We start from the raw sequence: 27,313 nt of genomic DNA on the forward strand, positions 1-27,313 counted from the left end.
CTGGTCTTCCATAACACCTCAGCAGTGCCACAGGCTGATAGCTTCCATGCCACGCCGCATTGAGGCAATAATTACTGCAAAAGGGGCCCAAACCAAGTACTGAGTACATATGCATGCTTATACTTTTCAGAGGTCCGATATTGTTCTATGTACAATCCTTGTTTTATTGATTGCATGTAATATTCTAATTTTCTGAAATTGTGGATTTGGGGTTTTCATGAGCTGTACGCCATAATCATCGCAATTATGACACATCACGGCTTGAACTATCTTGCTTTGCATGTAATGAGTCTATCTCATACATTGGGTTCACCTTTTAAGTTGCATTACTGAAATAAATGAACTTTTGCACCATATTCTAATTTTTTGAGTTTCACCTGTATGTTTATAGGAAGACCTATTTGTGTATAGTCTTTACATCTTATCTCATCAATGAGGCTTTTTTAATGAGTCTCACTACTAAGGCAGTTGGCATTCAATACTGCTTTCTCCGTTATGGGACTCATATTATGGCATAATTTTCTATGGAATTGAGGCAAAGCTTCTCCTTAGCCTGGGCCTCAAATCTATTTTCTCAGTCCTTGCAGTGCTACTGCTTTAGTTGTATTATATTTTGCATTAATATGGATTTATTTTAATGGGCACCTTTACTACATTTTAGAGCCCTTAAACGGCGCAGCTGCCGATGAGTCGCATCCCGCGTCCTAGAACTAAGGTTACCCTATAAATTTGCAAATCCACTAGAAGACAGCAAAAGAAAAAAATGTGTCCCGTTGTTGCCTCCCACAGGTCTTCCGGGAGTTCCAGCACAGGTAAGGTACTCCAACCAACATATCACCAACTAGTGGGGGGCATCATATAGTGTGCGCGTGTTTTCTATTGGCTTTTCAGGTAATTCTTTGGTACTTGGCCAATGAAACTTTTCTGCAAAGAAATCCCACCTTTTTTTTTTTTATTAAGCTCTGCATTTCTGTTTTTCGTCGTCTTCTCAAAAGTCCTTTTCTATCAATAGGCATTACCCTACCCTGAACTTGAATTGGTAAGACTTTAGTCAATTTGTGATTCCGTGCAAGCGATTGGGCTTTCCGTTGACGTCCGTCATTGTCAAATCCGCTCATTTCCATTGGCTTAAACGGGACACTTCAGCAGACGAGAAAGATTTGTAAGGGGGGGGGGTAATCTGAGCGAACAACGTGCATTTTGATTGGTCAAAAGGTATATACTCCTTGAACGGTGATTGGTTGCATCTCTTTTGCATGGTGGTGATTACAGGGCGGTGCTTGGTCGGCTGGAGGAGGAGGAAGATGGCACCGTGAGAGGGGTGCGGATCGCTACCGACTCCATTCTTGCAGGCGAGTAAGTTTCGGTGGGGCGGGTTTGGGCTCGGGGAGAAATGGGAGGAGAAACCAAGAGATGGGAGTGGGCTGATAAATAGAGGAAGAGGTGGGGTCTGTAAAGAGGGGGGGCTTCGTTGGAGCGGACCCCGAGCTTACGAACGGGGCTGAAACAACTGGGACCAGAAGAAGGCGGGGCTATGGTGAGAGCCCGCCTCCTTGGGAACCCATAAGAAAAACGGGCATGGGTAACAGAAGGGAATGAGAATATCCATTCATTTTTGTGTTCGGAGAGCGGAACGCGGGAAGGTGACGGGGATAGGTTGATAGTTTGGCGTTGTTGCTTGTTTTCTTTTTAATGGCGGTATACTTTTAACAGTAACCTGAAAGCAAGCAAGTGGACCTTTGTGTTATACTATTGCCTCAAATACATGTCGATCCCCCGCCCGCCCGTATGCTATTTTGAACGGTACAAGGATATATCAACGTCTGTGGATTACGAAATTGGCATAAGAATGAAGAATTGAAAGAACTGGAGTATGGGCAGGGACAGTCCTGTCAATTACAGTAGAGAATGTGTGCATAAAAATAGTTGAAATAGTCACCTAAAGCAGATGACAGTGAAAAGTGGTTATAGGGCAGTGGTGGCTAACCTTTTTGGGCTCCTGTGCCGATAATTGTGAGTGCACTCGCGCTCACGTGCCAGCACCCAGAAGGCAATGTATGCAGCTCCCCCATGCCCCATGTGCATGTGACCCCCTGCGTCACACGTCTGCATGTGTGACCCCCCAACGTGCCTCTGCATGCGCACGCATCTGCGCATCCCCACACGCCCACGCATGCGTGCCAGATACCTGACAATCAGCTGGCGGGTGGGCGGCGCGCACGCATGTGCAGTAGACCTGCTCTGGGTGAGGGCTCGTGTGCCACTTGCAGCACACGTGCCATAGGTTCACCATCACAGTTTTAGGGCATTGGGGACCACCTAGGAACCATTCAGAATTAGAATGGTGGGTGCTTGGAAATGGAACAGAAAATAGGTATGGCATTCTAAAAAAAATGGACTGAGATGCTGCTGCCTCTCTAATCATGGGGTAGATGTTCCGAGAAAAGGTACAGGATATAGATGTAGTAGTTGAGTATACTGTAAGTGATGGAAGAGGAATTTAATTCACAAGACTATCAAGTCAGGCTCAGCATTTCAATCTATTGGACTTAAGTAACAGGTAAGTTTTCTCAAGTGTTAGTTCTGTGTTCAGATGTAATGCAAATAAAATATAATTGGTGAGCAGTTCAGGGGAGTGATGATAACACAATCCCTTGCTGTGTTTTAGTTTCTGGCTGCAGTAGCCATACTTCATTTGCACAATGATTTTTTGAATTAACCCATTTGCCTTAGTTTGCAAGTACATTGAAGCCTAAACTAGTTACATTTGCTAGTGTATGCATGCTTCAGGTATGTAAAATATGTGTATATAAATTCTGTTTCAGATATTACTCTGCTATAACTTTATTATACAGTGATGTGTCTCACAACATATTGAACCACAAATTAGCCAACCATAGTTTACATCAGTGTTTTCTGCAAACTCAGTCAATGGGGTTGTGGGAGAAATTGTCCACGAAGTCGTAAAGATGATACGTTCAGAACAACTAGGAGGAGACACTTTCCATTGAAGGTGTAACACAGATTATGGGGCTAAATCAAGGGCCTTCAAACTTGACAGCTTTAAGACTTGTGAACTTCAACTCCCAGAATTCCTCTTCCAGTCATGTTAGCTCAGGAATTCTGGGAGTTGAAGTCCACAAGTCTTAAACTTGCCAAGTTTGAAGACCCTTGAGCTAAATACTTGGTCTACTGAGCCAGAAGGTTTTATGTACTCTTTGGTGATCAGCAGAAAAAGACTTACTAGAGATGGTGAGCGGAGTGGGGCTGATAGAAAGTTAAATGTAATGAAAAAGAATGGATCCTCCGGAAGGTCATGGTGATACCCTAACCCACTCAAAATGCATACTATATTCCCATGATGGCGAACCTATGGCATGCGTGCTGGAAGTGGCACGCAGAGCCATTACTGTCGGCATGCGAGCCCTCGCCCAGAGCAGGTCTACTGCACATGCGCACATGCTGCCCGCCCGCCAGCTGATTGTCGGGTATCTGGTGCGCATGTGCGGGGTGTGTGGGAGATTTGCGTGCATGCACAGTGACACGCGCCACACACGGGATCGCTCATGCATGCACAGAGCTGTGGCACGGGGGGGTCATGCACAGGGGGCGTGGGGGGACCTGTGCGCATTGCCTTCTGGGTGCTGGCATGTGAGAGCAATTATCAGCACAGGAGCCCAAAAAGGTTAGCCACCACTGCTATATACTCTAGTGCAGGGGTCACCAACCTTTCAGACCTCAGGGACCACGAAATTCATAATTTTAAATCTCACGGACCACTAATATAAATCCAGTGCGCCACTTGCTGAAGCCTCTTTCTCTCTTTTCCTCCCCTCGTCTCCCCATCTTTGTCTGTCTGTCTCTTTCTCATCTCTCATTCTGATTCTCCAGTGCTCTCTGGGTCTCATGGGCGCTTCTTCGGCCTTTGTTGGTGCTGGACACACCTCGGTTGTTCGGCGAGATGCATGACCTGCTCTCTGCCCCAAGAAAAACCAAAAGTACACATATAGACTAGGTGAAACGAGTCTCAATAGCAGTAACTGCGAGAGGGATCTTGGAGTCTTAGTGGACAACCAGCTAAATATGAGCCAGCAGTGTGCAGCAGCAGCCAAAAAAGCTAATGCAATCCTCAGTTGCATTAACAGAGGGATACAATCGAGATCAAGTGAGGTACTAATACCACTCTATAAAGCCTTAGTAAGACCACACCTACAGTACTGCATCCAGTTTTGGTTACCACATTATAAAAAGGATGTTGAGACTCTAGAAAAAGTGCAGAGAGGAGCAACCAGGATGATTAGGGGACTGGAGACTAAAACATATGAAGAACGGTTACAGGAACTGGTCTTGGCTAGTCTAGTGAAGAGAAGGACTAGGGGAGACATGATAGCAGTCTTCCAATATTTGAGGGGCTGTCACAGAGAGGAAGGGGTCAAGCTATTTTCCAAAGCACCTGAAGGCCAGACAAGGAATAATGGAAAGAAACTGAACAAGGAGAGATTTAGCCTGGAAATAAGGAGAAACTTTCTGACAGTGAGAACAATCAACCAATGGAACAGCTTGCCCTTGGAAGTTGTGGGAGCGTCATCACTTGAGACCTTTAAGAAAAGACTGGACTGCCATTTGTCAGAAATGGTGTAGGGTCTCCTGCTTGGGCGGGGGGTTGGACTAGATGACCTATAAGGTCCCTCCCAACTCTGATTATCTGTTAGATCTGTTAGATACTCGCCTGACCCAGCTGCGGCCGATGCTCCGCATTGTAATGGGCTCCAGGAGGAGGGGATGCCTTCTGTCCCATTGTGAAGTGCGCTAAATTAATTGTGCTGTGCAAGGTGCTGCAAGAGCAGCAAGCAGGCCATGGAGGTGCCAACAGCAGTGGTGGAGAGAAACGGTCGGACCAGTGTCTCGGAGCAGAGAGGAAGTCGTGCATCTCCCTGAGCGACTCAGGTGCGCGTGGCACCAAAAAGGGCCAGAAGTGCCTGCAAGACGCAGCAAGAGATGAGGCAAGTACAGGGGCATTTCGCTCCTGTTTTGGAATATGGAGCGAGTCTCCATCCCCCGTCCTTGCCTTCTCAGGCCAGGCGAGAATTGACTATGAGGGGAGGGGTGGGGCCAGCCACTGGTGGGTTCAGCCCACGGAGCCACAGCAGGGGGACGGAAGAACCACAGGTTGCTGAAACCCATTGCTTCGGCCAGCCTGTGCCGCCCCCAATTGCTGCAACAGCACCATTACTTCATTCCGGCTGGAGAGGGCTGCACTACTCCTTGCACGTTGCACCACCTGCAAAGTTGCACATTGCACGTACCTCCCTCTACGGTGGAGATTTCCAGCCCCACCATGAGCTGCCTGGCCAGTCCCATATTCCAGAGCTCTAGTCACAGGACTGGCCCATTGGTCATCCCAGAGCAGCTCCTCCACGCGGGTGCACTGGGGACCACCAAAATCTTTTACTGGTGGTCCGTGACTGCTACTCTAGTGTATTTTAAATAATGTGGCAAAAAGTTACTGAAGTCATGTGATTATACGCTGGTTGCTTACCTACACACACACACACACACACATGGTGTGACTATATCCAAATCTTACAATAAAATGGTGAATATTTTACTGAGCCTACAGTATAGCTTGTGTTTATACCTATTTGTTTTTAAGGAAGATGAGTTCAACAGTCAATAATACTGCTCTTCAGGACTTGGGGATCTTGGAAAGTCATGATGGAAACTGATTCCTCCAGTTAAAAAAGGAGGGACTTTAGCATACAATATAAATATTTTTTTTAAGTTTTACAAATGACATTAGAAATGCTTGGTTACTGGAAAAGACGGCCATTAAGCTGGCTGGACCGAAGCTGTGACAGCTCCAATGAAAGAGCAATAAAGGAGATGAGAGGAAAACAGCATGTGTAATCTGGGTGAGCTATTCTTAATTTCCAACTCCTGTTGAGGAATTTACCCCAGAAATTAACTTCTTTCTGAAATTGAGACTCTAAAAGAGAGTAGGTGGTCTTTATTCACCCCTCTAGAACGGCGGCGACTAAATACATGAGCTGCTGACAGACCTGAGCGAAGGAGAAGAAAGCGCTTGGTAAAAATAGACCATTAATGGGTTGGAGTTCCAGGTGGCTTGCTTGTGGATATTTTTCCAGCTTTATGGATACTTAAGATACTTTTTGATACATAGTATACATTGTAATCCTAGAAAATGAACTTTGCAGAAGTGAACATTTGAAGTGGATTCGGGTGAAAGTGGAGAAATAGAGTAAGGATGCCACCCACTGGTGGAACCTGTCAAGCAAAGGGAGAAGACCTTGAACAATTGAACAGTCTGATGCAATACAAAAGGCTTGGGTTCCTTGGAACTGAACTGAGCTGATAAACTTAATTGGGTGCTGTCCTGTGGAATTAACACTTGCAAACTGCTTACACTGGATACTTAAAAACAGATGGGGAAGACATAGAAACCTGTCCTTGAGAGCATTTGACTCTTTGTGGATTACAAATACGTTAGACAATGTGAAATTTGGATTTAACTTGAAGCTAAGTGAAAAAAAATTTGAACTGCTGAATAGAGGTGATGTGCAACTATTGGGTTTTTTGTGGGTTACAAATATTTCCTATAAGAAGAATAAGTGAATTAAGAAGGATATTGAAGAGACTACTTGGACATTTTAGATACAATCTGTGTGTAATTTAGACTTAAAATTAAAGTTAAAAGATAGTGAAATTAGTTGAGGATTGAAAGGGAGGGGAAAATGTGGGAGAAAGAGCATTACTGGTTATTATTAAAAAGGGCATGAAGAAGGAGTGGAGAATTTGGGAGAAATTTGAAGGGTGGTGGGGCACCTTATCTAAAGCTGCTGATACATTGATAAAGTTCAAATTGTCAAATTCAAACCTATCTAAATTAGGGGGGAAAACTGGATCGGCACCATCATCTGCCCCATCATCCACCCCATCATCAGCAACGTCAAGCCCTGCAAGCCAAAGGTAAATAGAAAGCTTAATCCAACAGGAAAAAATGAATATAATTCAAAAATATATGCAAGCACTGTTCCAATCGCTACAAGAGGCCATAACCAAGTACCATAATGAAAGACCGAGATAGGTGAGATGAGGACTGAGGTGGGAGAGATCAAGGGAAAAATGCAAAATATGGATGAAAAACTGGAGACTTTTCAACGAACAACTAAAAATGAGGAAAAGATTAAAATAATTACAGAAAAGTCAGAACAAGTAAAAAAACAGAGGAAATAAATTAGAGACTAACACAGGCCAATAAAGAACTTGAAGGAACTACACTGCTCAAAAAAATAAAGGGAACACAAAAATAAAACATCCTAGATCTGAATGAATGAAATATTCTTATTAAATACTTTGTTCATTACATAGTTGAATGTGCTGACAACAAAATCACACAAAAATTATCAATGGAAATCAAATTTACCAACCCACGGAGGTCTGGATTTGGAGTTACACTCAAAATTAAAGTGGAAAAAAAACACTACAGGCTGATCCAACTTTGATGTAATGTCCTTAAAACAAGTCAAAATGAGGCTTAGTAGTGTGTGTGTCCTCCACGTGCCTGTATGACCTCCCTACAATGCCTGGGCATGCTCCTGATGAGGTGGCGGATGGTCTCCTGAGGGATCTCCTCCCACACCTGGACTAAAGCATCTCCCAACTCCTGGACAGTCTGGTGCAACGTGGCGTTGGTGGATGGAGCGAGACATGATGTCCCAGATGTGCTCAATTGGATTCAGGTCTGGGGAACAGTCCATAGCATTAATGCCTTTGTCTTGCAGGAACTGCTGACACACTCTAGCCACATGAGGTCTAGCATTGTCTTGCATTAGGAGGAACCCAGGGCCAACCGCACCAGCATATGGTCTCACAAGCGGTCTGAGGATCTCATCTTGGTACCTAATGGCAGTCAGGCTACCTCTGGCAAGTACATGGAGGGCTGTGCGGCCCCCTAAAGAAATGCCACCCACACCATTACTGACCCACTGCCAAACCGGTCATGCTGGAGGATGTTGCAGGCAGCAGAATATTCTCCACGGCGTCTCCAGACCCTGTCAAGTCTGTCACATGTGCTCAGTCTGAACCTGCTTTCATCTGTGAAGAACACAGGGCGCCAGTGGCGAATTTGCCAATCTTGGTGTTCTCTGGCAAATGCCAAACATCCTGCACGGTGTTGGGCTGTAAGCACAACCCCCACCTGTGGACGCCGGGCCCTCATACCACCCTCATGGAGTCTGTTTCTGACCGTTTGAGCAGCCACATGCACATTTGTGGCCCGCTGGAGGTCATTTTGCAGGGCTCTGGCAGTGCTCCTCCTGTCCCTCCTTGCACAAAGTCAGAGGTAGCGGTCCTGATGCTGGGTTGTTGCCCTCCTACGTCCTCCTCCACGTCTCCCGATATACTGGCCTGTCTCCTGGTAGCGCCTCCATGCTCTGGACACTACACTGACAGACACGGCAAACCTTCTTGCCACAGCTCGCATTGATGTGCCATCCTGGATGAGCTGCACTACCTGAGCCACTTGTGTGGGTTGTAGACTCTGTCTCATGCTACCACTAGAGTGAAAGCACCGCCAGCATTCAAAAGTGACCAAACCATCAGCCAGAAATTATAGGAACTGATAAGTGGTCTGTGGTCACCACCTGCAGAACCACTCCTTTATTGGGGATGTCTTGCTAACTGCCTATGCTTTCCACCTGTTGTCTATTCCATTTGCACAACAGCATGTGAAATTGATTGTCAATCAGTGTTGCTACCTAAGTGGACAGTTTAATTTCACAGAAGTGTGATTGACTTGGAGTTACATTGTGTTGTTTAAGTGTTCCCTTTATTTTTTTGAGCAGTGTATAATCCAGTTACAAATGGAAAAGGCTGAACACTTCCTGGGGTTTCAGAATATTGAGGAAGGGAAAGAAGAAAACAAAGCTGAGTTGATGGTAGATCTATTGGCTCAAACATTACAGATAACATGTCATCTAAGATGCCTGTGCCTATGAAAGGAGCTAATTGTAATTTTGGAGTATCCATGCTTCTCTTATACATTTAGAGAGTATTACTGATATATATCATTTTTATAGTCTAGTTGGGATCCATATTGAGGCTGCAATTTGTCAGTCATCTCCCCTACCTTTGCAAGTTTATCTCCACAGTTGTAAAAACTAGAGGTTTGCTTTTTGAACACTCCCCATATACAGAACTTGATGAATAAGAGTTGGCTTGTGGTGAGATGGGCAGCAAATAAATAAGTTTTCATAATTAGAAAATAATTGCTACTTAGCTATTTAGAATGGATATTTGTAGAATGTGTCAAGCCAGTAGTGAGTATTGCCATCTTTTTAGTTTATTACATACTACAAATGTGTAAGCACCAGAAACAATGCATATAGTTTTATTTTGATGCACACCATTTGTAAAATCTTTTGCTTAAATTTCATCCGGCTTTTAACCTTGCAGTTATGTGTCTGATTGTTTCTATTATGGTGAGAGTAGCAGAAGGTCAGAGCTTATTTTTTTCTTCCCAAATGTGATAAACATCACCCAAAAATAGCCCTACTAAGTATTGATATAACTGTCAAATTCTCTCAAACATATTACAATTTTTTCTAATGTAATAGTTTTTACACTACTTTTCTAACCCGTACTGAATGCAGTCCAACTTTCTGTTTATTAATGGTTTTCATATCTGTCAGCTTCACTGGCAAAACATTGCATAAGATGGATTACAGTTCATTTAAATAAATACTTCAATTGTGGATTTAATTCTCCAGCTTTATGCTGTGACTAATTTTAACTGAGACTGATGTATTATGACAAATTCAGTACCAATATCTCTTGTACACATTGAAAATATTGCTATCAATATTGAAAAATTCAAATTAATCACAATTCTTTTCTTTTTGCAGATTTGGAGACAGTATGTCTGCCACTGCTGCAGTTAGCCCCAGGGAATACGTGCAACCTGCTGCTTCAGCAGCTCAGGTGGGTCATTTCTGTTGATGGTATTACTGCATAAAAATGTGAGTGTTTGGTCTGGAATCTTGCACTGTTGAAAGCTTTCTGGTGAAGGTGTTTACTGTAGAGAAGAATCCTACTAGCCTACAAATATATTTGCTGATTTTATTTATTGGTCTAGAGCAAGTACACCCTGCCCTATGTTTCTGAGTGCACATAGATGCAAAGAAAAGCAGAAAAGCACACAAATAGAACACATTGGTTCATTACATAAAAGAAAACAGATGCCTTCTGCTGGTAAAGGATTTGTAAAAAAAAAGAAGTTAAGCCATGATCAGTTTGCTTTCCCTAACATGTTTTGTCATCTACAGACTATTCCCTTCATATTTCCACTAAGCATCCTTTTACATATTCCCAGTGTGAAACTTGACCAATTTCTGCAATATTTTTGTGACATAATTCTACTTCCTTATATCCATTTGGCTGTAACTCTTTCTTTCTGGCAGAATGGAATGAAAGTTGCAGAGTAATATGAGAGGTCAGAGTGTAAGGATAAAATAGAGCAGTTGTCAGGACTCCAACAAATCCACCCCCATTCAAATCATAAGTCTCTAACCGCATCTCAGAGAAAATAAAATTGATTTATTAGAAGTGGCCATGTTGGTGTTAGCTGGATGCAGCCGATACTAAAATACGTCATTTCCCCCTTGACCCTGGTCTTTCCCCCCACCCCCTGGATGTATTCTCCAATGGGACACATCCATCCCCAATAGTCATCAGTCATGCTCTCCAGTAATAGCCTTGCACTCCTACAACTTTTGGCTGCCAGGGTGATTATCTAGGCACTTAAGGAATTTTCCCCCACTCCCTTTTTCTGGCAGCTAAAAAGACCAAAGGAGTATCTTTTTAGTTTACAGCAGTATGCAAAAGGCCAGGTCTAAATAAAAAAAGGTTCTACTCAAGTTATGAAAGGGCTGCCTCATCTATTCATAAGGAAAAAAGAGATCCTCTACCCTTGCAACAAAGGAGGTAGACAATGTTAGAAGTTTGAATGTTCCTTATTTACTTCCACTTGATATTTCATGTAAATGAATGGGTTTTTTTCTTTTTGATAAAAAGGTTCAGATCATTTGTTCCTGGGGTGGGAGCTCTCTTCTAAATAATTTTGAACTCCCTTGGCACCTGAGCTCCATTCAAAGTCAATGAATCATCCTCATTGTGTATGATACCAACAATAAGTTCTTACTGCATATGATTCTAACAGAGTACTAATTTCTGTTTGCAAAATGTTTATTGTGATATTCAGTTTGGGGTGTTGCTTGACAAAAATGGTAAAATGTTTTCAGTGTGGAATGAATAAGATAAATAAGAATAAATAACGTTAGTTTTTAAGGTATTAGAAGATGCTTTGTTTCTACCATGTATGGTTGTTATATACAGAACACTTTGGGTCTCTCAAACTATTATGTACATTCATAATTATATTTTGAATGCAAGTTAGCTGGAATGTTTGCTGAACTCAAATTCATTGGAATAAATCCTAAATTAGTCAGGTTTTTGTTCTTTGCACTTCATGAGCCTGAAGCACTCCTCATTAAGTCTGGATCCAACTCTATTGATATTGCTGATTTGAGAATCTGATGTTGTACTAACTTAATACAAGGCTCAAACTCTGTTATAAAAATGTGGGATTTTCTAATTCTACAACTGTGTTATATTATCTCTGGAACATACTACTTGTCTCCACTGCCTTTGACACAAGCTTTTTTCTCTTCCATTTCTGTAGGATACTCAGCCATCTCCACTAGCCCTGCTTGCAGCCACATGTAGTAAGATTGGCCCTCCAGCTGTAGAAACAGCTATTATTTCTTCTATTCCTCCTCAACCTGCCCCTCGGAAATTGGTTCCTATTAAGCCTGCTCCACTCCCACTAGGTTCTAACAAGAACAACATTGGAATCTTATCAAAAGGAAACCTCTTCCAAATTCAAGGTTCTCAACTGGGCACCTCATATCCTGGTGGACAGCTGGTATTTACAATCCAGAACCCAGCTGTAAGCAGCAAAGGAGCCCGCTCCCTTGCCAATATCCAGTATCGGGTGGTACCAGAGAACCAAACAGCATCAGGACAGATGATTCAGGTGCAGCAAAATTTGGGCAATCAAATACAGATTCCCAGCAATATCACCCCTTCTTCCTCTTCATCAGCTCATAGGCCTGTGCCAATAAAGCCAGCTCCAACTCATAAGTCATCAGCAGCTGCTCTCCACAACACAAGCAGTGTTGTCAAGTTAACTGGCACCAGTGGCAATGTTACACTTACTCTTCCAGTGAGCAATCTTGTAACTGCTGGGGAAACTAGTACTCAGACTCAAATTGTACCTGACAGCCCCTCTAAGCCAAGCAGAAAAGCTCGAAAGAAAATGGTACCACAAGCTCAAACAACTGCAATGGCTGTGACAGAGCATGTTGAGACAGTCTTAATAGAGACTACAGCTGACAACATCATCCAGGCAGGGAACAATCTGTTGATTGTACAGAGTCCTGGCTCTGGGCAGCCAGCTGTGGTCCAACAGGTGGAAGTACTTCAGCCCAAACAAGAACAGGCAGTTCGGATACCCCAGCAAGCCCTACGGGTGGTCCAGGCAGCCTCAGCCACACTCCCTACAGTTCCCCAAATGTCCCAACAAAACTTCCAGATCCAGGCAATGGAGTCAATTCCCACTCAGGTATTTCATTGAAAGTCCTCCAACTTTTTTTGCTTTTGTTTTACAAATATTTTTATCAATTCAAACTATCATTGACAAAAGAGCCTGAGTTTGGAGTGACCAAGAAATACATAATGATTAGAATTTTTGGGTGCAAAGAGGCTAGGAAAAAGCTCCAGTTCTTCTAATAGAAAAAAATATTTGATTGTTTTCATATGTTATTTAAGCACCAGTTTCCTATAAAAGCATTTATGAGGTATAAACAATTCAGCATACATCTATTCTGATTCTGTGATTTATAATCTATGAAAACTTGAGGGGGGGGACTACTTGGAGGTTAAGTTCTACATTGCTTCCACACTAAATTGCATCCTGTGATTCATTTTTGTGTGTTTTTTTTTGAGGTCTATTTCAAGACGCCTTCTGGTGAGCTACAGACAGTACTACTCCATGAAGCCCCAGGCGTAACTGTGGCCCCTTCCCTTGCAGTTGCCTCAGCCACAACCTGCAGCAGCTCTGTACCCCGCAGTTCCCAGTCAGGAGGAAGTACCAAAAAGACATGGGCTTGTAAAGAGCGTGCTCTGCCAAAGATTGCCCCTGCTGGAGGCATCAGCCTCAGTGCAGCACAACTTGCTGCTGCTGCTCAGGCAATGCAAACAATCAGCATCAATGGAGTGCAAGTTCAAGGTGTTCCTGTTACCGTCACCAATACTGGAGGTGGGATATATGATGCAATGTTCCTATGATGTGCAATATTTCAATTTGTGATACAGTATCTTGGTTTTTAAAAATGCTTGGAATGTTATCAGCACAGAAAAATGTAAGTAGGGTTATGTATGTATTTACAGGAATTATGTGGTCATGTATCTCATAATTCTAAGAATAAAAAAAAATACAGATAAAACAAGTACCCTTCCCCTACAGGTGCTAGAGACCAAACAACCTCCCAGTTCAACTTCCATCTTAGCCTAGTGCTAAGGTGCTTGAGGAAAGAGCCATGTCTTGGAGAACGGACACACCTAAGGAAAAAAGCATTTTCATTTTAATTTTTGCACTCCCCAAGGGTCATTTTATTCTTGTTTTGTTCTAGTAATAGGTGGGCATGACTAAATATAGTGGCATATTTCATAGCTTGGTACATGGCTTCCTGGCTTTCAGAGGCTGACTTGAATTAGAATTTGTAGCTATAAGCATTGCATTCTTTCTGTTCTGTATTGTTGGTCGTGGGGGAGATGGCAGTAAAGGATTCCATGCTTCCTATCTTCATGAGGCTGAAAAAGGTATGAAAGCCCTAGTTTTCATAATATAGCAAAATGTGAAAATATGCATTGGAGTTAGGTAGTAATATTGTAAACAGGAGCAATGAGGGCTTGAAACAATAGGGGCAATATAAATGTTAGTAAGATGAGAGGAGAGATTGGGTATCTGGACTGGACCCAAGCAGGAATGACATTTTGGAACCTTGAACTTGGGTGTTATTTCAAGCCTCCTGCAATTCTGACATCCAAAAAGGCAAGGGGAGAAAATGGAACTCACATGATATTTCAGCCTGAGTTTGCATGGAGTTTTACTGAAATAATTGAGTCTCCATATTTTAAGAGTGGAAATTCCCAAGCCATATCTTCCGCATTCATTTTTCTGCAGGCCAACAGCAGTTAACAGTGCAGAATGTTTCAGGCAACAATCTAACCATCAGTGGCCTGAGCCCTACCAAAATCCAATTACAAATGGAGCAAGCACTCTTGGGGGACCTGCAGCCTGGGGAAAAGAGACGGCGGATGGCTTGCACCTGTCCTAATTGCAAGGATGGGGAGAAAAGGTAAAGTATGAGGATTGGGATCAAAAAAGAGGGTTAAAGCCTTAAGGCTGGCAACAGCTTCAGTTGCTGCTTTGTCTAATTAATTCATACCCTTTCCCCTCTTGCTATCAAATAGTATTCTGGAACTTATAATAATAAAAGCAGCATGTTAAACAGTTAAACATGGATAACATATAAAAATAACCCCCATTGAACAAACCAATTTGTTTAGCAGAAGCCCTGCTTGTCTTTTAAGATAAATGTAATTTTCTTGAAGAGGCTAAAGATATTACAAATATTTGGGGGGGATATATTTAAATATTTAAACTAGTACAATATTATGGCTACTGTGTTCAGGCATTCAGAAGTGTATAGCCTTTATATGGAAGAGTCAAATGAATATGAGCACATTAACCTCATCTTCTTCCATCATTGTAACTGCTTTTTAGTGTATCAGAGCACCTCCTTTATAGAAGTTCTTACTAAAACTTTGAAAATGTGAAGTCAGGATTTTATTTATTATTACATTTTTTCCCAAGAATACAAATCTCTTACATTCTTTACAACACTGTGACATTGATGTTACACATATATTTACATGCATATATACTTTTAATCCTTATTTCTATTATCTAACCATCTATACCATTTATCCTGCATAATATTCTGATTCTTCTCTGTCTTTCAACTCTAAAACAATCTCTGCACAGTCCAACACTTCCTTTATTACCATTCCCTCGGAAGGAGTGTTATCCAATTTCCAACTTTGTGCAAAGGCAATTCTAGCCGCTGTCACTATATGCAGTATAATATATTTAGCCTTTTTACTAAATTCTCTTTATTATTCCTAATAAAAAAAGTTTGGGTTTAAGCTTAATTTGAATACCTGTTATTTCCTGTAACCAATTTCTTATCTTTACCCAATATTTTCTAGTTTCGGGGCATCACCACCACATATGAAAGAAGGTACCCTGTTTCTCCCTCGAGCCGCTCGGAGCATCCAGAGACTGGGATGTGCTTCTGAGTCCTCTTCTTGCAGGCTGAGCTTTAGATGAGGAAACGCTCCGCCCCCTCACGTGGTATCGCGCAGCGTCTCCCCAGTCTTTTGCTCAGCCTCGAAGAGTCAGGCTGTGTTTTCAGAGAGCTCCTTGGCTGATCGTACTTTTCTTGCCTATTTCTTGCCTATTCCAACTTCGTCTTCATAAGGTTTGCCTTTCCTTCCTCCTCCTGCGCAAAGGGTCTGGACTTAAGGGAAAAATTCCCCCGTCCTTGGGGCAAAGCTGCGGGCTCGCAGCGCGATAGCGCGACCCCCCCCCACCCTTATCAGATCGCTTCGCTGCCTCCGCGTTGCCTTGTGGCACGCGTTTTCTTTACAGCTGGATTCCCCCCCACCTTAAACACCGATCGGGAGGGTCATCGCCCCTAGGGCCCTAGGCGCTGAGCTGACCAGCAAAGCCCTCCCTTCCGTCCCGAAGGCGTCCCGACGGTTCAGCTTGCGGCCGCCATTTTGGCTCCGCATCGTGGTCGGGCGCCATTTTGAAATTCTTAGCTGCGGTGAATTGGAGCCCCAGGCCTTGGGTCAAAGCTTAGCTGCCCATTTCTTCCACCTGGCTCGCTCTTTTATTACTTGTTGGCCTCCCGCAGCCCGTTTTTCGGGCGAGTTGCAGCCCCCTCCGGTTTTATTTTTCTTGTCTGGAGGCCTGCTGCCAGAGGCTCTTTCTTACCATAGGCCTCAGGTGTTTATTTGACTGATTGGTCTGTACTGAGATATACGAAGTTCTCACTGTTACGGATACTTTAAAAAAAAAAAAAAAAAATCTATATATATATATATATACTTAATACAAATACAAAAGGAATATATTAAAAAAATAATAATAATAATAATAATAATAATAATAATAATAATAATAATAATAATAATAATAATAATTTTTGTTTTGTACAATAATATTTTTTCGTAAATATATACGGATAACCTGTATATACATTTGGTACAAAAGCATAATAAAGATAAAAAAGCTATCAAAAGGAAAAGGAAGAATTACAAATTAGAGTATCTATTTTTCTGTACATACTATATTTCTTAGATACCTTACTGTTATCTCTGTACACAAAAAATTCCAAAAGGGGGAGAGGGCCAGCTTCACCTTCACCCGGCCTCATCCAGGCCTGATCTCTGGGCGAGCCAACCGCCTTTGCTAGTATTTGTATCTAACATGGCAGACGACAATCCTTCTAAACGTCCTTCTTTGAAGGCTAAGGCAAAGTCCCACTACTTGCGCAGGCAGGACAAGGAACCTAAGGGCTCTAGACAGGACAAGGAACCTTCCAAGGCCGCCCAACGTGACGCCTTAAGGCGCCACAAAGCGTTGGAAAAAGAGTTTGACCGGCGTTCAAGGGAGTCCCGCTCGGAGCCGTCAATACCTCCTCCTCCAAACCCTTCTACCTCTGCTCAATCTCTCCCCTCAGACCCCTCTTCCCTACCTAGGCGCAGTTCGCTTCAGGGTCTCCCGACCCCCGGACCTCCGACCAGACGGACCCCCGAAGCCACCTTTACACCCACAGCCGCGGGTCTGCGCCACGATGAACCCTCTACCTCCGAGGTTCCACCTCACATCAGGGCTTGGATGGAATCAGCCATCCGCCAGGGCATAGCTGAGGGACTACAACACATGACCAGATCAGGCTTCTCTCCGCGAGCCTCTGAGCACGACTCGATATCAATCAGATCCCTTCCACAACCGGTCCCCCCAGTTGATCAGGTACTCTCTCAGAGGGACAGCCCTCCTCCGATTGGGGCCCAGGTGGAGGAGGAAGGGGACTTTGGGGACTTCAGGGAAGAGGAAGAGGATTCCCGGATGGGATCCTCCCGCTACAGTGAACCCCTCTTAGAGGCTGACATCATGGAGGGGGAGATGTCGGAGGACGAGGACCCTTCCCCCGACCAACCCTCCTTTGGGGGGGCTGTTCAAACCGCATATGTTCAAGTCCCTCCTCCTTAAGGCCAAGAATGTCTCTGGCCTTCTTCCCCAGTCCACTGCAGAAACCCCCCCTATCCCAGAGGGCCCGGAAGACTCCATTTTCACCCAACCAGTGGTGGAAGCTGAGGTCATCCCATCCCCTCCCATCTTCGTAGATCTGGTAGCGAAGCAACTTACCTCCTCTGGGACCCCTCCCACTCCCTCTAGCCAAGACAAGAGATTCTTTAATCTCGATTCGGCTCTGTCTAACCTTCTGAATATTCCGGAGGTCGATGACCCCATTGTGGGTCTAGCCTCCTCCTCTACCCCTAGTGAGGCCCTAGAGGCCTTGAAACCTGAGGACAGGCGGGCGGAGCAGGCGCCACGCAGGGCTCACCTATCTGACGCCTGGGCCATTAAATCAGCTACGGCCGCCTCTTTTTCACGAGGTCCTCTATCCGCTGGCTACGCCAGCTCAAGGACCACATCCCTGCTTCCAATCTCAGAGCTCACCAGGATATAGCGGTTAGTGGCTGCAGCCGAGTTCTCGGCTGACGCCACTTACCAGTCGGTAAAATTTTCTTCCAGGGCCATCACGCCGCACGTCACGGCTAGACGCATGCTATGGCTCAAACACTGGCAGGCGGACGTAAAGAATAAGGTCAAGCTGGCCACCGCTCCCATTACGGGAGATAAACTGTTTGGCCCAGCTTTGGAACCACTGCTGGTCGAGGGCCGCAGTAAGAGAAAGTATCTGCCCTCCCTTTTTCGAAGATCGGAGGCCAGGGGCTCTCAGCCCTTTCGGAGGAGCTTTCCACGCCCCTTCTACCAACCCCCTTCCCGCCCAGATACCCCAGACCCCCTTCCTTCCGATCCCAGGACCGCACGGACCCGGGCGACAGATCCAGACGCGGTGGCGGCTACAAGAGACCCTTTCGGGGATCGGGAGGAAGGCCCTACCGCAGAAGGTAGAGCCCCTTCCTCCCCCCCCCATTGGCGGCCGCCTCAGCCACTTCGCCGCCCAATGGGACCTATCCACATCCGATGCATGGGTTAGGGACACAATCAGGTTTGGCCTCGCCCTGGAGTTCAGGTCCGCTCCCCCTGATTGTTTCTTCCCATCCCCCTCCTCAAGGGATCCCTCCAAACGTGCACTAATGGATGCTGCCATCCATCATCTTCTTGACATCCAGGCCATTCAACCTGTCCCTCCGGATCAGAGAGGAAAGGGGTTTTACTCCCATCTCTTTGTGGTGCCCAAACACTCTGGGGGTTGGAGAGCCATCCTGGACTTGAAACGGCTCAACCGTTACCTTATCCAGCGTAGATTCAAAATGCACACTTTGCAATCAATTCTTTTAGGCACCAGGCGGGGAGACTGGTTATCTTCCATAGATCTTTCGGAGGCATACCTCCATATTCCAATCAGGCCTTCCCATTACAAATTCCTCAGGTTCTGTCACAATAGCCTTCATTATCAATACGTGGCCCTTCCCTTTGGACTGGCCTCGGCCCCCCGGACCTTCACCAAGGTCCTGGCGGCCCTGGCGGCTCATCTCAGGAGCGTTCCCGTCCGCCTCCACTGCTACTTGGACGATATCCTTATTCTATCCCCGTCCAAATCCCAGGCAGTCAGGGATACCAGGGTCACCCTCTCCTCCTTACAGGCACACGGGTTTCTAGTCAATTGGCAAAAGAGCCAACTTACCCCTTCCACCCGAATCAACCACTTGGGTGCCATAATTGATTCGGTTTCTCAAAGAGTTTTCCTCTCCCAGGAAAGGTTCCTTAGCATTCAAGCCCTGGTCAAACAGATCAGGCGTTCAAGGAGGGTGGCCTTACTGGACCTCTCTAAATTGTTGGGCAAAATGGTGTCATGCATCTCTATTATTCCCTGGGCCCGTCTTCACAGCAGATCCCTCCAGTGGTTCCTGCTCCCGCTCCAACGATCCGGAAGAAGCAACTCAAGGCCAGAGTCAGGGTCCCTCCAAGGGTCCTCACGCCTCTTCTATGGTGGACCAATCCCGCCATCAACAGAGGCCACCTCTTCGCAGAACCTCAACGACTCACCGTCACTACGGACGCAAGCCTGTCCGGTTGGGGCGCCATCTCGACTCGCCTCGGCACAGGGCAGATGGTCGCCGTCCGAGCAGAGGTGCAGCATCAATTGGCTAGAGCTTCACGCTGTCCATCTGGCCCCTGCGCAGTTTTCCTCAGATCCGCAAACATCACGTCCTCGTTCTCACAGACAACGCCACGGCCAAGGCCCATATCAACAGGCAAGGCGGCACCCAGTCCATCCAGCTAATGAGGGAAGCCGAGCGCCTTTGCCGCTGGGCAGAATCCAACCTCCTATCACTAAAAGCCGAACACATCTCCGGAGTAGACAATACTCAGGCGGACTGGCTGAGCAGGGCCACGGTGGACCAGGCAGAATGGCGTCTCCATCCATCCCTATTCGAGGAAGCGCCCAGAATATTCGGCCTTCGGTGGTGGATCTCTTCGCCTCCCGTCCAACACTCAGCTTCCACGGTTCTTCTCCCGGTATCCATCTCACCGGTCGGAGAATCACAACGCTCTGCGCTGCCCATGGCCCCCAGGGCTCCTATATGCCTTCCCTCCGCTCCCGTTAGTTCCCAGAGTAATACAGAAACTTCTTCAGGAGAGGGCAGACCTTCTCCTGGTGGCTCCCTATTGGCCCAGGCGACCGTGGTTTGCGGATCTCCGCACTTATCGGTAGCGCCCCCATGGAGGATCCCCGGACAGGGTCTCCCTCTCTCAGGGGCCCCTTCTGCATCCGGAGCCTCAATGGCTCCAGTTAGCCGCCTGGAGGTTGAGCGGATCCGTCTGACTGGTGAGAATCTCTCGAGTCAAGTCATCGACACTATTTTGGCCGCCAGGCGACCTTCCACTACACGAATTTATGATGCCACTTGGAAGGGGTTCTGCAAGTGGTGTAGCGGGTCTCAGGTTGATCCCTCTCTCCCTCTGTGGCTCAGATCCTAGATTTTCTTCAGGAAGGCCTTCGTAAGGGGCTCGCTCCTAACACCCTGAGTCGACAAGTTTCTGCCCTCTCAACCGTGGTCTCCTGTGATAACTACGGTTCCCTTTCTCATCACCCCGAATTAGATCTTTCCTTAGGGGTGCCACCAACCTGTGCCCTCCCACTGTTCACAGGTTCCCCACATGGGACCTCAACAAGGTCCTCGTTTCTCTCACACGTTCCCCGCTCGAACCTTTGAGGGATTCATCCCTTCAGTTTCTCACCTTTAAGGTAGTTTTTCTAGTAGCTATTACTTCTGCTCGTCGAGTTTCGGAAATAGCAGCTTTGTCAGTTAGGAGCGATCTATGTGTGTTTCACGCTGATCGGGTGGTCCTTCGTCCTGACCCCACATTCCTACCCAAAGTTAACTCTCCCTTCCATAGGTCACAGGAACTGGTTCTACCAAATTTTTGCCCTAGGCCCTCCAGGGGCAGGGAGGTCCTCTGGCACACCCTAGATGTTAGAAGGGCCTTGCGATATATATTAAGCGCACTCAATCCATGCGAAGGTCGGAATCCCTCTTCCTATCCTTTCAACCCAGGTCTCTGGGGCTTAAGGTTTCTCCTTCCACCATCAGTCGCTGGATCAGGGCTACCATTGCAAGGTGTTACCTTTCCCATTCTCTGCCCGCTCCGGGTGGAATAACCGCCCATTCCACCAGAAGTGCAGCCACCTCGGCGGCCTGGGCCACACAAGCCCCCATCGCTGACATTTGTCGGGCAGCCACCTGGTCCTCTCCGACCCCGTTTATCAGACATTATAAAATAGATACGTACGCCTCAGCGGAGGCCTCTTTTGGCCGACGGGTCTTACAGAGGGTCATCAGTGATCCGGAGGGGCCTTCGGCCAGACGGAGTCCCACCCGTAGGACAGCCCAGCTTTGGTATGTCCCAGTCTCTGGATGCTCCGAGCGGCTCGAGGAGAATGGGCGTTGGTTCTTACCTGATACGCCCCTTCTCGGCGAGCCGCGAGGAGCATCCAGCCCCACCCTAATTTCTCCGTCTGGTGGGGACTCTTGCTTCAGCCAAGGAGCCAATAGTAGGTTAGAAAGAATTAATAACCTCTCTTCTCGTTATCGCAAAAACTGGGGAGACGCTGCGCGATACCACGTGAGGGGCGGAGCGTTTCCTCATCTAAAGCTCAGCCTGCAAGAAGAGGACTCAGAAGCACATCCCAGTCTCTGGATGCTCCTCGCGGCTCGCCGAGAAGGGGCGTATCAGGTAAGAACCAACGCCCATTTTGTTTCCACTTCCAACATTCCAGATTCATATTTGGATACATCTTCGCCAATCTCGCTGGTGGTAAATGCAAACGATAAAACATTCTGTAGAGGTTTTCCTTGTAAACCGCGGACATTGTTAATTTATAATTTTTTGTCCATAATTTTTCCCATTCTTCTTATTCGATATTGTACCCAAAATTCTTTGCCCAAGCTATCATGGACCCTTTAACTATTTCTTCTGCCATATTAAAACTTAACAAATAATTATACATTTTCATTATAAATTTCTCTTCCGATCCCAATAAAATTTTATCCAATTGTTGTTCTTTATCAAATCCATACTCTTCTAAGTCTTTTTTATATCTCTCTGTGGGCACATGCGCTGTCGCCCCAGCTCAGCTCCACCGCGTTTCTCCATGGCGTTTCCATCATTTGAAGGGAAACATAAGTTTCCCTGCAAACGAAACAGAAGCTCTGTTTTGGATTTCTGTCGTGCATGCGCCTCCCACTGGCCAGCTGGTCTTCGGGTCTCTGCCACACATGCACGGGGGCGCACATGCCTTGCAGTTTGGGCATGCGTGCACACTTTGGGCACTTGGTGCCTAAAAGGTTCGCCATCACTGAACTATGATATGTGGAAAGCCTGTTTACAGGAAAAGGTATTGTTCTCTTGTCCAGAAATTGTTTTGATTTATGGTGTTTTTTTCTAGTCACAAGTTTATTAAAAGTGACTACATGCAACAAATAAGTGCATGTTTAGTTGAAGCTGTTGAGCTTATTAAACTATTTTTAAGAACAAGAGTTCATACTGTGTCTTCATTCTTTTAGAAATGAGCATTGATGTTTGAATATATGTATGTTGTCTCCTATAATACTTTTTGCACTGTGTTTTTAACATGAACAAATAAAACTGCATGCAGAGACAGGATTGTTCCCAAGTTACTGATCTCTGAGAAAATTGAAACAGTATTGAATTATTGCTCAGAACTGTGCAGAGATACCCACCTTCATGGTTGGGCAATTCATAAAGGCTTTGGACATCTGTTTTTTTTATTGAACAGAAAGGCTTGGAGCTTTGCTTTTTCTTACAACCAAGCTGATCAGCTGATTAAAAAGGATCATCTCAGTGGCAGAAAATAAATTGCTCCTTTCTCACTGCTCTTGGTAGCAATCTTGAGCAGGTTGAATTGAGAGGAATGAAACTGCCTTCAGAAATTCTGTGATTCTTTTTGTGGGTGATGTTTGAATAGGTGTAAATTTGCATCCATATGCACACGTGCAATACTAACGATGTGACCCTTAGGGCTGAAAAGGCTGCATCTTCCTTGCTAAACTAGACAGCAGGTCTGGAACTGTTGAAAGGTTAATGGACTGGGGATGTGGGAGGGGGCTGAATTACTCAAGCAGGCTTGAGTCTCTGCTTGGGACAGGGAAGTGGATTCTTGGTAAATGCCAATATAGCCAATGTCTGCTGTATTTTTACAAAAAAAGTACTTGTGAATCCTTGTTGGATTCTTTTCCAGAAACCATATGGAATAGTCAATATGAAATTAGTTTGCTGTTTTGAACAATTTGGAATGGAGCTACTTCTTAAATTATCAGTCGAGGATACAATAATTGATCTGATCCCTGAGATGTCACCACAGTAAAATTCACAAAGGCATCCATACCTTTAATAACCTAGACTAAGAACCTCCCTTTTCCCTTTTTCATTATTTGTAGGTTGGGGGATCAAGGGAAGAAGAGACATATCTGCCATGTTCCTGAATGTGGGAAGACCTTCCGTAAGACTTCCCTTTTGCGGGCCCATGTACGTCTACACACAGGCGAGAGACCTTTTGTCTGCAACTGGGTCTTTTGTGGAAAGAGATTCACGCGCAGTGATGAACTGCAACGACATGCCCGAACGCATACAGGTCTGTCAAGTCATTTCTCTGCTTCTCTCTTCTGCTGCATCCCACCTGTAGTTCTGCCCATATAATGAATAGAAAAAAACGGTAAATACTAAATACTCAAAGGGCATTTTATCTTATCTCAGTCATCTTTACAATAAAGTTACGTTGGGGTTGATTTAATGTTGAAAGACTTGATTTCAAAACAGGAAGAAATTTAATTTATGTAAGTCAAATTATATGGCCACTTCTCCCTCAAACAGTGATTCTGGGTGGCTAACAGAAGTGAAAGTACAATAGCCATGTTTTTAATGGGATACTAGCAGAGTTGGATCTTGGAAAGTGTGATGTTCCAAGGGGCAGGTGCTGCACCAAAAATGCCTGCTTCCTGGTCTCATTCAATGACTTTCTGTAATAAACAGGACCTGGAGCATGCCCCTTCTATTGTTCTAATGGGGGTGGGTAGAAATAACCAGAGGCAGTCTTGCAAATATTGTCCTACGTCATGAAGGGCTTTATAATCAGCACCTTGAATTGTACTTGAAAGCAGACTAGAAGCTATCGCACCTCACAAGAGTGCAGATCTAACTTCCATGTAGGAAGTGAGATACCAGATTAGTCTTCCATGTTTACTTTTTGTGTTGGTATTTGCATTTTTTGTGTGCAGGGGCACAAATCAGTATGAGATATCCCTTGTGGACTGGTATGATGCAGGGGTTTCCATTCTGTTAGTTCAGCCAGTTTGTTAGAACCAGGTTCTTCCTGGTTAAAGAGGCCAGGCAGGTGACTTGTAGTTGAGTCCATTCTATGACAACTTCTTTGAGGCTGGGGGTGGTACCGTCAGCCTTGAAGTGGGCAATGGTGTGTCCCCCTCCTCAAGAGGCCAGCCTTGGACCCAGCAATTAAGACAGCTATTGTCTTGTCTCCAATCTTCCCTTTTTAAAGAAGGTTGTTGAAATGGTAGTCAGACTGCAGTTGCAGAGGACCCTACTGGAGGAAGCAGAGTATCTAGACCAGGGGTGTTAAACTCGTGATGACACGTTGTCATCACATGGCGTATTGCAACTTTTTTCCCCTTTGCTAAACTGGGGGTAGGTGTGGCCAGCGTGTGACACATCTGGCCTGTGGGCCATGAGTTTGACACCCCTGATCTAGACCAATTTCAGTTGGGTTTTAGGCCAGGATTTAGTACAGAGATAGCCTTGGTCACACTTGTTGATGACATGGGGTACAATACACATTATTGTACTTTTTATTGTTAATTTTCCCCCTAAAAGATTTCAGTTTTCCAATTGAATTGTACAGTTTATATGTTATATTATAGGTGGAAAAAATTCTGAAGTGATTTATCTTGGTTAAAAATCTGTCATTTTAACGGGTGTGTGTAGACTTTCTATATCCACTGTATTTTGTCAGTGACTTTCATATGTATGGCCCTTTTCATGTGTGCTCACTGTTGTTCTTCCTTTCTTTGGCCAGGTGACAAACGTTTTGAGTGTGCCCAGTGCCAAAAGCGCTTCATTAGGAGTGATCATCTGACAAAGCACTATAAAACCCACTTGGTCACTAAGAACTTGTAGGGCTGGATGCAAGCAGGAAAAGTGAGGAAACAGGGTGATGAGAGGTTTTTCACCCCTCATCATGAGAGAGGTTGCCCAAATAATTGTCCTGGCTGTGTGAAAGCTTTCCCAGCCATATTTGCCCAAGTAAAAATGTAGTGGCTGCTGCTCCTTCAATCAAACACCCTTCACACTGGCACATTCCTTTGGAACTTCTTGGAGAATGCATCAGACTTCAAGGCTTAAACCTCAGATAAAGGAGCAACTCCATATCCAAATAAGCTATCATCAGCACAAGCCCATTAGCAGACCTGGAAAAGCAAGGCAAAACTCATTTATGCATCTTCCTCGGGAGCTTGCAGAGCCAGTGTCGTCTTCTGCTGCACCAAAGGAATTCCTTATGGGTTTGAGAGTAGCACCAGTGAAACTATACCCCACTTGTAATTTTGGTTCCTCTTCCCACTGTAATTGTGAAGCTTTTGAATGAGAGGCAGGGAAACCATCCAAAATGGGACTCCGTCCCCCTGGCACATTCCTACTTTTTATTTAAAAACATAGACATAAATAGATACACACAGACACACACACACCACACACACACACCCTTAAGAAGCTCCATGTTTTTTCTACAAAGAATGTCTTATATTTTCCCCAGTTGCAAATTATGTATTGTAAACATTTTTTAAAATTTAATAATTTCTTTATAAACAAAATCCTTTGCCCTACCTTACACAGCCTAAAATCCCTATCAAAAAGCAGTTCTATGATCTGATGGTGGTCTGCAAACTAGGTGTGCTCTGTATACATAACAGGGATTTCTAGCGTATGTGTAGTAGCAGCAGTAGCACTTTGTTCAAGGAAGTTGAAGATGTTCATATATGAAGAGGCACTCGTGTATATATGTAGCAGAGCTGTGGGATTGTAGCCATATATTCTGATGTAGATGATAAAAAGTGCAGGCAAAATGCAATGTATGAGCCATATGGAAAATCTAGGGCAATCTGCAATTTGCATTGTTTGGTTACATAGATTAATTAGAATTACAGTCCAATGCAGATTTGTCCAGCCAAGCTCCATTAGACATCAGTAATGACATGGTGGCTGAAATGTAAGAACCTTTTTCAAAAAGTGGAATATTCTCAGTCTTTCCCCATTTTTTATATTATTATGTTTACTTCACTGGATTTCCCCCCTCCCCTTTTTTATATCTGATACAGCTCCTTTTGTGTATTATAGTGTGTATTGTGTCATAGACTATATAATACATTTAAGTGTTTGTTTCAAAAATATGCCATTTGTTTTGGGCTTTTAAACAAAAATCCACTTTGTTTTTTAGTTGTAACTGCTTGAAGTATGTTTCTTTAAATGGCAAATCATTCTTGTTTTTAATTAATGCTGTAACTTGTCTGAGCTGCATGTAGCTTGCCTAAAAGGGTGTGGTAGGTTGGGGGAGAACCATCCATCTCTTGATGAATTAAAATGTCAGAATCACACCCAACCAAAATTTGGGAACAAAGGATTATTTTTCTTAAGAGGAGAGAATGGAAAAATGGGTTGTTTAGGTGGCTTGCTGACAATAAAGGTGTAATAGGGAAGTGTTTTTACTCATTAAAGACTGCCCAAAGGCATTTTCATGCTTAGATTGTTTTGTCATGTTGGTCAGAATGTTATGATTTTAATACATCTTTCATTACCCCCTCACTCCCTTCATAAAACAGTAACAAAGCTAATGCCTCTCAGTGCTTTAAATACCCTCTTTCGTAGGTCAGCCTCAGAATATCCAACATCCGCTTCCTTTTAATACCGCGCCCTCCTAATATCCGCCTGCCATCCTGCTTCTCCTACACAACCCCTCAATCCTATGCCCCTGTGCTCCCCAATGCTATCCAAACCCTTCTACTCTTCAGCCTGTCAGTCCTGTGCTCCCCCATGCTTTTCAAGCTTTGCAAACCCAGCCGCCACAATCACAAGCAACCCCCATGTAGATTGGTCGGGGTATGTGCGGGTTGCGCATCGTCGTTTTGGGATCTGCAGCCACCCCACTGTTTTCCAGCAGCTCCATTGAGCTCCGTGGCAGCTCTGTCCCATACAACGGCTTCATCGGGCTCTCCAATAGCCTCTTCACATTGAAGAGAGCCAGGTATTGTTAGTCCTGAG

The 27,313-nt window shown here is 44.8% G+C and overlaps 1 protein-coding gene across 2 annotated transcripts; it reads left to right on the plus strand.

The window, feature by feature from the left end:
- Nucleotides 1-1,269: 1,269 nt before the first annotated feature.
- On the plus strand, nt 1,270-26,784 carry LOC113426699 (transcription factor Sp2-like). Of its 2 annotated transcripts, XM_087947631.1 has the most exons (8): nt 1,282-1,356; nt 6,909-6,987; nt 9,924-9,999; nt 11,759-12,700; nt 13,084-13,396; nt 14,324-14,498; nt 23,428-23,621; nt 25,077-26,784. In XM_087947631.1, exons 3-8 carry the CDS (start codon nt 9,937-9,939, stop codon nt 25,175-25,177), a joined length of 1,788 nt encoding a protein of 595 aa, XP_087803757.1. In that variant the 5' UTR covers nt 1,282-1,356; nt 6,909-6,987; nt 9,924-9,936; the 3' UTR covers nt 25,178-26,784. The 2 variants fall into 2 exon arrangements, with proteins under 2 accessions (XP_026544874.1, XP_087803757.1); XM_026689089.2 differs by lacking the exon at nt 6,909-6,987 and having other exon boundaries at nt 1,270-1,356.
- The last annotated feature ends 529 nt before the right edge of the window (nt 26,785-27,313 follow it).

Source organism: Notechis scutatus, chromosome Z (genome assembly GCF_049901735.1).
Source record: "Notechis scutatus isolate UNSWTSFEM ecotype Mainland chromosome Z, rNotScu1.2, whole genome shotgun sequence".
Lineage (NCBI taxonomy): Eukaryota > Metazoa > Chordata > Lepidosauria > Squamata > Elapidae > Notechis > Notechis scutatus.